Source organism: Leuresthes tenuis, unplaced genomic scaffold (genome assembly GCF_036924035.1).
Source record: "Leuresthes tenuis unplaced genomic scaffold, fLeuTen1.0.hap1 SCAF_4, whole genome shotgun sequence".
NCBI classification, from domain to species: domain Eukaryota; kingdom Metazoa; phylum Chordata; class Actinopteri; order Atheriniformes; family Atherinopsidae; genus Leuresthes; species Leuresthes tenuis.
In genome coordinates, this window is record NW_027325358.1 from 38,669,358 (window position 1) to 38,680,529 (window position 11,172).

Consider the following 11,172-nt stretch of genomic DNA (forward strand, 5'->3'; position numbering starts at 1 on the left):
TTTCTACGAAAGAAAACAGGCGATTTATAATCGTTTTATTTTGAAAAGCTCCAACAAGAAGTTGGAGTCAGACCCACCCCCCTGTCATTTCCGTTAGCAGGCACATCAGTGTGGATGACGATTTGTTCCTTCGCAGCCGCAGAAGCCTCATCTAAAGATGAACACGGTCCTGTCCAGAGCAAACTCGCTGTTCGCCTTCTCTCTGAGCGTCATGGCGGCGCTGACGTTCGGCTGCTTCATCACGACCGCGTTCAAAGACAGGAGAGTTCCTGTGGACATCCACGTCTCCAAAGTGATGCTGTAAGGACCATATGTGACAGCGCTAGCATTAACTGTGACCGTGTGTGTGCGTGGCTTTACAGATGTGCTGCATGTAACCTTTTTAATCCACATTACGACGCAGACGGAAGCCGCGCAGGTCGAAGAGAAAGCCGTGCGAGTTTAGATATGTCCTGCAGGCCGACCCCGATCATCCGTCACATTCTCGTGACCCTTGCACGGTCTGAGACCTCTGATTACGTTTTAAAATCGCCTTCAGTCTGAATAAAGCACAGCTTCACTTCAGACCGAGTTGACCCGGAACAGGAAGTGACGTCCGTCCCGACCTGTAGGGGGGGCTGAAGTGATCAAAGGTTTTTCACACAGGAGATTCGTGTCAGTACTGGCCGATACAGAGGCATTGTTGTTCAAACTTCAGTGGTCTGCTGAAGTGATGGAGAGACACAACGTGCACTCGCGATATTCAGTAGTCACTTCCGCGAGACTACCCCCCCCCCCATAATAATTCACGAGTGTGTGCAGAGCGCGCGGTTGTTTCAGACAGCTGAAATGTGACAGACTGTGTTCAAACAGTGTGCTATTAAAGTAACACTGGAGACTTTGGCTCATTTATTTTGTAACATCCGTGTGAGTGAGCCCTCCACATGCACAGCCATGCACGGGACTGTTGTCAGGGTCCACAAAGCGTGCATGAAACTCACCGGTTTGAATCCAAAGGTGACCTATGTGAGTCGTGCAGATCCGATGACAAGTTATTTTTTATCAGGGGGTACTGGTACAATATACCAGTAAATACATTTGCCTTTCAATCTGAAGTCCAGCTATGTGTGTAGGACTGTTTTACTATGACTGTGGGGGGGGCTGCAGTTTATTTCTCTGAACTTGTGAACAGATATCTGTATAACATGAGTGTGAACAACCACTGTTCTACCAGTTAAGCTATAAATGAATCCTAATACTGACGGTGTATTTCCAGAATGTGTGTGTTGGGGAGGAAGATGCTGTGGTGGTCAAACAACTGGATGCAGGTATCAAGTGCAGCTGGAACTGGTCTTGGCTCAAATTAGAAGGCAAAGTCCCAGTGAAAGGACAAGAGCTGTCATTTCACCTGTCAGAAGTGTTCAGAAAGATCAGTAATCAGGGGCTTGCATGGTGCATGCTCTGTCAGAAACACATTAACTCTGCTAACAACGGCAGCCGTGCACTGCAGGCACAGTGTCAAACAGCAGTGCACATAACCAAGGTGCACAGAGTGTAGCCAATAGCAGACATTCATACTGTCCTGTAACTCTGCTCGGTTTTTCTCTCAAAGTGCACCAGATCGATACTTTTAAATACAAAATGTCCAAAATCTTCTTCCGGGGGGCATGCCCTCGGACCCCCCTACAGAGGTTGTATTCTTTTCACCTCTTGCACCCCAGACCCGTTTCCATGCCTGCAAAGACACCATCTAAATGTTAGCTAGGCTTTTCAGTAGCGTCTCACGTTGAAACAAGCCTGATGGGTCAGAACTGCTTTGGATACTTAGAATATGGCCCAATGATGAAGAAACATACTGCAGACACTGCTTTGTTCACACTCTGTCTGCTGGTTTCACTATTGAATAGAAGCCCTCTGGTCCAGGAGTAGCTGCTGTGAGGCTGATGGATGATGGCCCTGGGAGGCGTTTTCTCTCCCAGGCTCAGCTGAAGTGAGGACACACAGCAGGCCCACCTCGTCACTGACGCTTCCTGAAGCCAGTTTGTTGTGTACAGGCCTCGCCACACAGGTGGCATCGGTCCCCTGTGGAAGAGGTGGTCGTGTTGCTGTAAGGGAGAGTAGACATGGCAGAACTCTGCACTGCAGTGCACCGAAACAAATGCACAGCACAAAATAAAGTCTGAAGTTGGATGATGAGGACAACTCCATGTCCGTCTGTGATATCTGCGGCTGTCTGTGTGGGGGTCTGCTAATTTGATTGATATTTGCTGGTAAGGGGCAGATGGGCCATTTTTTTGCCTTCCTCCAAAAACTTTCCAGCAGCAGCAGCAGCTTCTCAGGTGTCTGTGTGCTGAAGCATCACTTCAGTTCAGTGTGTGAAACAGCTCTAAATCCAAAGGAGCATGAGGTGACTGTCTCTGGTTGACTTGACATGAAATTTCCACCAAGTCTCAGACCCGTTGTTTCTTTCAGATTATTTCTATGACAACATGCATCCTGAGCTGTACAGAGTGAGCTGTGCACCTGCAGCTCTGTACTCTGCTTGTGCTTCCTGTCTTCGCTCATCCTTTGTTTCTCTGTCTCTAACAGGAAGAACGTGGATGACTTCACAGGACCCAGAGAGCGAAGCGATCTGGGTTTCATCACCTTTGACGTCTTGGCTGATATCCTTCACAGTCGTGCTGCTTTCTGACTTGATGGCACACATGGTGTTACTGAAGGAAGATTATACCTTTATTTAGTTTAGGGGGAACTCAGCAGAAGGAAAATGCTGAAGAAATTGTTTGTTGAAATGTACATAACAGTAATCTGGAATCCTCCACACTGTTGCTGGTGGTAGAGAGTCTTTTTAATACATCTTTATATTTAATCACATGTGGGACGTCCGGTATTGGGACTGTTCTGAATTAAGCAAAAAACTATGGTAATTTAACTTGAATTGCACTTTTTGTTCTTCTCTGCCAGTATTTATACTGAAGTTATGAGTGAGAATAGATGTAGAGTTGGTGTCACCTGCTGACAGTGGACTGAAGAATAGTAAAATCCCATTTATGTGCCTGTTGGGCAGTAGGATGGAGCACAGACAACAGCTGCTGCTGTGTTTCTTCACTACTCATTAACTTGTTTGGATCTCCACTGTTTCCAGTACTTTCCACAAACTACATGAAGACAAAAAATAATTATTCATAACTGTAGCCAGTCGGTTCTGTAATCTACATAAGGTACAATCCTACAGTCGAACAGCCATTGCATAGGTGTAAGTCATGGTGTTTAAAAGTAACATCACTTAACAGCTGTGCACTGACTTCAAGCCATAAACTGTACTGACTTTTTGTTTGAATGCAAACTGAAGATATTTTTCTTTATAGTAATGTTAGGACGTTTTCTGAGTTTAGCTCACACACAGAGCAGTGTGATAACAGATGGCTTATCTTTTAGATCTCCTACTGTAAACTGTTTGTCTTAACGCTCCCACATCTGCAGCCAATTTTTGACTGGAACGTTAAACAGCTGTTTCTCTACCTGTCAGCTGAGTATGCCACAAAGAGCAACGTAAGTCACACACTTACCTTTACTGAGCTCAGCTGTGAATGCAGCGTGTCTGCTGCCTAACTGCATCTGTCAGGGACTGGTTGTCCCACTGTGTGAGCTGTTATTACAGCCACAGACAGAGACAGCCAGGCCTCACACGGGGCACCTCTCAACATCTCTGTTCCGGCTCATGAAGCTTCACAGCATGACTAACCCTTAGACAGTGACTTGACTCTGAACAGTGAGATGACTTTGTGCACAAACCTCCACTGATAAGCTACCCTCCCCTCCCCTCCCCTCCCCTCCCCTCCCCTCCCCTCCCCTCCCCTCCCCTCCCCTCCCCTCCCCTCCCCTCCCCTCCCCTCCCCTCCCCTCCCCTCCCCTCCCCTCCCCTCCCCTCCCCTCCCCTCCCCTCCCCTCCCCTCCCCTCCCCTCCACCTCATCATCTCCAGAGTTGCCGTGGAGCCTGCTCAATCCTGGTGCCAATCTAACTGCTGCCTTCACAACCATCTGCTTCCAGCTGAGCTCCTTCATAAAAGCCCAGAGCTGGTGCTGGTGGGTTGATTAAGGACTCAAAGGAATAATGTACAACTTTTGGAAACAACTGTGAGCAAGTAACTCAGGGGAAAACAGACAGAACTGAAAGAAGCAGCCTGTCAGACTGCTCATGAACCTACCTTTGATCAAACAGGCTCAGATTGGGCTCAGATGGTATTAAGGAGGGTGTGTTATTCATTGGAGGAAAAGGCAGATCTTTGCTCACTCTGACAGTCTGTCTGTGAGTTCAGGTTGCCTCTGATTATCCTTCTATGACAGACACTGACTGGAAAGACGAGTCACCTCCTGGATGTAACTCAGCAAATTCTCTGAGGCTGCTCAGGTCCACGTTGAGTAAAGTCATGTGCCAAAAAAAATGGGGTAGCTGATTACCTGGGACTGACAGACTTTTACCATCAGTTTATTTATTTTCAATTTTCCGATGGCATGGTTAAATGAAAGATTACAGTACCAGGATTCATTAAGTTCAAACTGTAAGAGTGGTTCAGGGGGCATGAGACCCCCTCAGAGTCTAGACCTTTGCCCCACCGAGTCTTTAAGATGCTCTGGAGAAGCCTTTACACAGCAGCCTGGCTCTTCAGCATTGACACAGCTCTGCACAGTATTGAATGTTGTTTAGTTAATTTTTTCATGCCACTGCAGAAGTTTGTTGTAATCTGAGCTAAAGGTGTTCCAGCACTGGCTGTGCAGTGCATCTGCACACAGAAAGTAGTTTAAATACTGTGTATTAAAGCAGCCCAGATCACTGAGGTGATGGTCCGTTTGGAGCAGCACTTCTGCCACCACAGAGGTTTTATAAACCAAGGAGGATTTGCTAGGTTTTGTCTTTGTGGAAATGAACAGTAGAACTTTAATTGATTCTTACTCAGATAGCGTGTACAACTTTGCACGCACTTTGAAAATCCAGTCCAGAAAAAGTAAAATTGATTAAAATTCAAGTTAGTTAATTTAAAAAAAAAGAAAGAAAAAAAAGTAGCCTCTCTAAGGAAACCGAAGGATTACACAGCATTTCATTCCCCTATCCTGAGTGTGTACGAGACAACAGTGCAGAGGCTCAACTCTCAGCTGGGCGGCTGCAGCTCAGGAGGTGTGTCGGCTCTTAGATGGAACATTGCTGGATTGATCCCTACTTTCCAGTGTGGAGGTGTTCCTGGGAATGAGACAGAAGCCAATGTAAAAAATGTCTTCTAAATGAATGCAAACTGTAAGTTAAAGTCGACTTGTGCAAACAGCAGCCTCACTGATGAGCCAATTAACAGCGTCCGCTCCAACTGAACATGGCGACCCCTCCTCCACGTCGCTGCTGAGGAACGCTGCAGTGCACCAAACTCAGAGTGGAACGTGAAAAGCCTGTGCATTGAGAAGCTGAAACCTAAGCTCATACAGACAAGGAAATACAACTCATGGCTATGCTTTCCCAATTGCCATTGAATGCAGCATCCCAATGTTGGCGTTTAAGACAAAACGGAGTATGTGTCAGACTATTGGACAGCAGTTACATTGTAAAACAAATGTGACCACGCCCACAGCGTGTGTGTGTGTGTGTGTGTGTGTGTGACAGCAAAATGAGTGAGTCAGAAACACGATGAACACCGGCAGAGGCTTTGTCCCTGCAGAGAAAACACCAGCACAGCTGTATGACAGAAGGACAGCTGTGCTGGTTGTTGTGTTGACTGTGTATTAAATGTAGTTTTTTTTAAGCTTTGATATTTGTCCAGAGGACAAAAAGTAACAAACTGTGGGTGTGTCAGTCTCTTAACCAGGTGGTGCTATGGGATAAGATTGTTCTTCGTGGTGAAAACACCAAATTGAACCTCCGAGACATGAAGTCCAAATACTTCTTCTTCGATGATGGCAATGGACTCAGGTAAGACTCCCAGATACGTCTGGAGACTCGCTCATAATTCCAACCGTAACCCACCTCAGACTAAAGCTTGACTTAAACCTAAGCATCCTGTCAGATGTTCAGCACGCATGTTCGGTTTCCTGCTCGCTGTGGTCGGGGCTCATCACTCAGCCAACAGGTGCAGCTGGAATGAAGCCTGTTGGTACCAGAGTGGATAGCAGAGCAGCTGTTCTAGTCACGGTCAGCCTCCACCTCCTGGAGCTCCGTGTTGTGCTGGAAAGTGTGCAGCCATCTGCCTCCAGCCTAAAGTTGTTCTAACCACATGTGAAGATGGACACCTACACCCATGAAACGCAGGGTGCATTTCAGGGTGCAGCTAACTTGTTTTTCCAAGCTAAGTTTGCACAGTAGTGACTGGAAGACGAGCTGTCAGGGTCAAATGTGCACATAACCAGCAGCTTCCATGTACAGCTATGTGGTTGGTCTTTCCTAAGCATAACCCTTCTCCAGACTGACATTTTTGGCCACAGCTGGTGTGTAGGACAGTGGTGACAGATGACCTGGTGCGCGTGTCTTTGACAGAACGAGATTATTTGATTCCCGCATGTAGGGAGAATTTTTATGTTCTCTAACTAAAATGTGGAAGCTCTCAAAGAAGAACAACAAATAAAGATCCAGCTCCTCAACAGCACCCTTATCCCTCCCCTCAGGGTCCCAAGCAGAAGGTGGATAGAAGCTAACATTTAGTTTGTGTTTGCTCCACAGTGGTCCCATCTCCTGTGTTGTTTAACTGACAACTCATTATTAGAAGTGATTTTCCTGTGTTCCAACTGTGGTCAGCTCTGAGTTTCTTATGAGGACTGACTGCAGATAATTGGTGATCATGTTGAGAATGTTTCTACATGTTGAAGCTGCAGGTGGAGAACACTCAGAGGCTGAAAACATTGTCATACAGCACGGTCAGCTGGTCGCTGGAATGGTCCAGTTCAGTCAATATGAAATGACAGGATCTGACATTTCCCATAGTGCAATTCTTTAGCATCTTTTGTCAGATGCTTCCTGCCCATATTTTTTTTTTAAACATAAAACTTGTGAATATCTTTCTAAAATCTATGTGAGTTGTCCCACAGAACATCGGCTGATTGTTGCACTTTGTCTGCAGGGCCAATAAGAACATCACTCTGACACTATCTTGGAATGTTGTTCCCAACGCTGGAATCCTTCCGCTGGTGGCAGGAAGTGGACACGTCAGCCTGCCTTTCCCAGAGTCATACGAGATCACCAGGAGCTATTAGATACATGCAGCCTGCTGAAACACACTTGGATGTAAATGTTGGTTTGTAATAAAAATGGAAACTGGAACATATGTTTGTGGAATTATTAGGAAATCTAATTACATTCAGTTTTATTTCTATAGCACCAAATCACAACAAATGTCATCTCAAGACACTTCAAAGATAATGGCCAATTCAAGCCAATATGAATCTAATTCATAGAGAGCCAATTAAAAAAAAAGTGGCCTTGCTAAGAAAACCAACAGATTGTACTTCAACTAATCTCTCCCCCAGCAGTCTAAGCCTATAGCAGCAGAACTATGGGATGTTTCAGGCTCACCTGAGCCATCCCTAACTATAAGCTTTATCAGAAAGGAAAGTTTCAGCCTGATCTTAAAGGCAGAGAGGGTGTCTGCTTCCTGAAGCCAAACTGGCAGCTGGTTCCACAGAGAGGGGCCTGATAACTGAAGGCTCTGCCTCCCATTCTGCTTTTAGGGGCCTGATAACTGAAGGCTCTGCCTCCCATTCTGCTTTTAGGGGCCTGATAACTGAAGGCTCTGCCTCCCATTCTGCTTATAGGGGCCTGATAACTGAAGGCTCTGCCTCCCATTCTGCTTTTAGGGGCCTGATAACTGAAGGCTCTGCCTCCCATTCTGCTTTTAGGGGCCTGATAACTGAAGGCTCTGCCTCCCGTTCTGCTTTTATGGGCCTGATAACTGAAGGCTCTGCCTCCCATTCTGCTTTTAGGGGCCTGATAACTGAAGGCTCTGCCTCCCATTCTGCTTTTAGGGGCCTGATAACTGAAGGCTCTGCCTCCCATTCTGCTTTTAGGGGCCTGATAACTGAAGGCTCTGCCTCCCATTCTGCTTTTAGGGGCCTGATAACTGAAGGCTCTGCCTCCCATTCTGCTTTTAGGGGCCTGATAACTGAAGGCTCTGCCTCCCATTCTGCTTTTAGGGGCCTGATAACTGAAGGCTCTGCCTCCCGTTCTGCTTTTATGGGCCTGATAACTGAAGGCTCTGCCTCCCATTCTGCTTTTAGGGGCCTGATAACTGAAGGCTCTGCCTCCCATTCTGCTTTTAGGGGCCTGATAACTGAAGGCTCTGCCTCCCATTCTGCTTTTAGGGGCCTGATAACTGAAGGCTCTGCCTCCCATTCTGCTTTTAGGGGCCTGATAACTGAAGGCTCTGCCTCCCGTTCTGCTTTTATGGGCCTGATAACTGAAGGCTCTGCCTCCCGTTCTGCTTTTAGGGGCCTGATAACTGAAGGCTCTGCCTCCCATTCTGCTTTTAGGGGCCTGATAACTGAAGGCTCTGCCTCCCATTCTGCTTTTAGGGGCCTGATAACTGAAGGCTCTGCCTCCCATTCTGCTTTTAGGGGCCTGATAACTGAAGGCTCTGCCTCCCATTCTGCTTTTAGGGGCCTGATAACTGAAGGCTCTGCCTCCCATTCTGCTTTTAGGGGCCTGATAACTGAAGGCTCTACCTCCCATTCTGCTTTTAGAAACTCTGGGAACAACAAGTAAACCTGCAGTTTGGGAGCAAAGTGCTCTGTTAGGAAAATATCTTACAATGAGATCTTTAAGATATGATGGAGCTCGGTCATTAAGAGCTTTATATGTGAGGAGAAGAATCTTAAATTCTATTCTGAATTTAACAGGGAGCCAATGAAGAGAAGCTAAAACTGGAGAAACATGATCTCTGCTGTTAGTTCTCATCAGAACTCTGGCTGCAGCATTTTGGATCAGCTGGAGGCTTTTCAGAGAATATGTGGGACAGCCCAATAATAAGGAATTACAGTAGTCCAATCTTGAAGTAACAAATGCATGAACTAGTTTCTCTGCATCACCCTGAGACAGGATGTTCCTGAATTTAGCAATATTACGAAGGTGAAAGAAGGCAGTCCTAGAAACCAGTTTTATATGTGCCTCAAATGATAAATTCTGGTCAAAAATAACTCCAAGGTTCCTCACTGTAGAACTAGAAGCCAAGGAAATACCATCTAGAGTAACTATATAACTAGAAATGACTGAAGCCAGCAGCTGATTCACGTTTCACTCCTCTTCTGTCTTCTGCTCAGACTGGATTTATCTTTATCACATCAAGTTGGATTAGGTCTTCAGAAAATAAGAGTTGTGACTTCAGGTCTGCATTGTATTGACTTCAACTTCTTAGGTCTTTAGAAATTCATTCCTGCTGTGGAGCAGCTGTGAGGATCAGCAGTGCTGTACATGGTATACCTGCCCACTGCTAAATCACTTTGCACGTCTCAGAGGATCTCTCCTGGACCTCCAACACCTCATCACTGGCTAAGAGGGCTCACCAACACCTCCACAAACTAAGAAGAGCTGGAGCCCCGCCCCCCATCATGTGCATCGAGCTGCATCACGGTGTGGCATGGCGCCTGCACCGCATCCTGCTGCAGATCCCTCCAGCGTATCGTGAGAGCAGCGGAGAAGATCACAGGCCTCCTCTTCCTCTAGGAGTTGTACAATGACCACCTCACCCAAAGCATACATATCACGGGAGATCCCTCCCACCCACCCTTCACGTTTCTGCCACCGCTGTCAGGGCACCGTTTCTGTAGTTCGAGTAGAATCGGAGGCTGGAGAGGTTTGCCCCTCTGAGTCAGCTTCACATGGGGGGGGTCACCACCCTAGGCTCCAGCCCCCCATGACACGGACTTGGATTAAGCAGCTATAGAATAAAATGGATGGATGGCAGGAAATTGAGATATTTGTTGTGACACATGCAGGTCAACTCTCCATCTCCCAGGAACTGACTGGCTCCATAAAAGCACTTCCTGTCACTGATCCACATTCTGACTCTCCGTGCGGACAGAACTGTGGACACGTGGTCGGCTCTGACGGGAAGAGACACGTCGATGATCCTTTCTGCCGTTTGTTCGTTTCTGAGAGGATCAGAAACCCAACTTTAAAACACGTGTACAGTCATGTGATGATGACCTCACAGGAGGACGGGTTGGATTGGACAGAATCCATTTGTTACATCTCCTGGAATTGTGTTTGTGGCTAAAACTTATTATTGTAGCTAAAATGATCCATAATGGAATGATAGATGCCCCCACTTGTTCAGTGTTTCTCATTCACAAACTCTCTACAGCTGTTTCTTCTGTCATCACTCACTGAAGAACACATCCAGTGAGGGCCTCAGTTTATTACCCAGCATCACCGACACATGGGGGGGGGCTCCAACCACTCACCTTCTGACTGCTGGCCCACCTGAGCCCAGTATACTGCAAGTACTTTCCCAACACGCCTCTACAGAGCCGAGGTCGGAGCGACGCGCCTCAGCAGAGCGGTTGGTGAGAAGGCTTCATCCACTGAGGACTTCAAGAATTCCTGTCAAGCTGTTCAGTCTGAACTCAGGGTTTAGAAATCCTACGTCACTTAATACGAACAGAAAGTCCCGTGCAGATGTTGTCACGTGGTTCACCCTCTGTGTCCTCCCTCCTGGCAGGTGGAGACCCTTCGGATAACTTCTAAATAAATATGTAAGAGCAGTATTCTCTCATCCCTTTTTTACTCCTGCTATCATAATCACACCTTAAAGCTGCAAAGTTCACTTCAGAAACTCTTCTTTTGTCCCGGCTCTGCAGCGAATCACCCCCACTGACCCCACCACTGCTGCATCCTCAGCATTACCCAGAACAGGCTGCGGCGTGGCAAGGTCAGCGCTACTCAGGAGCAGAACCCATCAGCTCTGACGGGGACGAACACGGAGTTTACAGATGTCACACACAGTAGCTGCTAAATGATGAGGACTAAAAGCTCCGATTCATGGCTCTTTTCTACCTACATCAGAGGACCGGATGGGAGGGGGCGGACTCAGGGGTGAAGCGTTCAGTTAGCAAAAAAATAAAGATGGAAGCAGTGTTCATGCCACAGAACGCCATGGAGCAGGGTGGTAAATATGTAGCTGTTTGGGTGGTGGTGACCATGCTAAAAGGAAACAAAGAACCACA

At 47.0% G+C, this 11,172-nt stretch overlaps 1 protein-coding gene across 2 annotated transcripts; it reads left to right on the forward strand.

Annotated features, from left to right (window-relative positions):
• The first annotated feature begins 68 nt into the window (after window positions 1–68).
• On the forward strand, window positions 69–7,276 carry spcs3 (signal peptidase complex subunit 3). 2 transcript variants are annotated; one of them, XM_072383672.1, is made up of 5 exons: window positions 69–300; window positions 2,569–2,642; window positions 3,455–3,531; window positions 5,820–5,935; window positions 7,077–7,276. In XM_072383672.1, the coding sequence occupies exons 1-5, from the start codon at window positions 158–160 to the stop codon at window positions 7,207–7,209; spliced, it is 543 nt and encodes a 180-aa protein (XP_072239773.1). In that variant the 5' UTR covers window positions 69–157; the 3' UTR covers window positions 7,210–7,276. The 2 variants fall into 2 exon arrangements, with proteins under 2 accessions (XP_072239773.1, XP_072239772.1); XM_072383671.1 differs by having other exon boundaries at window positions 70–300; window positions 2,569–2,634; window positions 3,447–3,531.
• Window positions 7,277–11,172: the final 3,896 nt, after the last annotated feature.

What these genes read in the sequence shown, in the direction of transcription:
- spcs3 (XM_072383672.1), top strand. Translation starts at nt 158, where the DNA reads ATGAACACGGTCCTGTCCAGAGCAAACTCGCTGTTCGCCTTCTCTCTG. An exon ending in CACCTTTGACGTCTTGGCTG is followed by an intron (nt 2,643 to 3,454) that starts ATATCCTTCACA and finishes TAACGCTCCCAC; the next exon opens with ATCTGCAGCCAATTTTTGAC. An exon ending in AGTATGCCACAAAGAGCAAC is followed by an intron (nt 3,532 to 5,819) that starts GTAAGTCACACA and finishes TGGGTGTGTCAG; the next exon opens with TCTCTTAACCAGGTGGTGCT.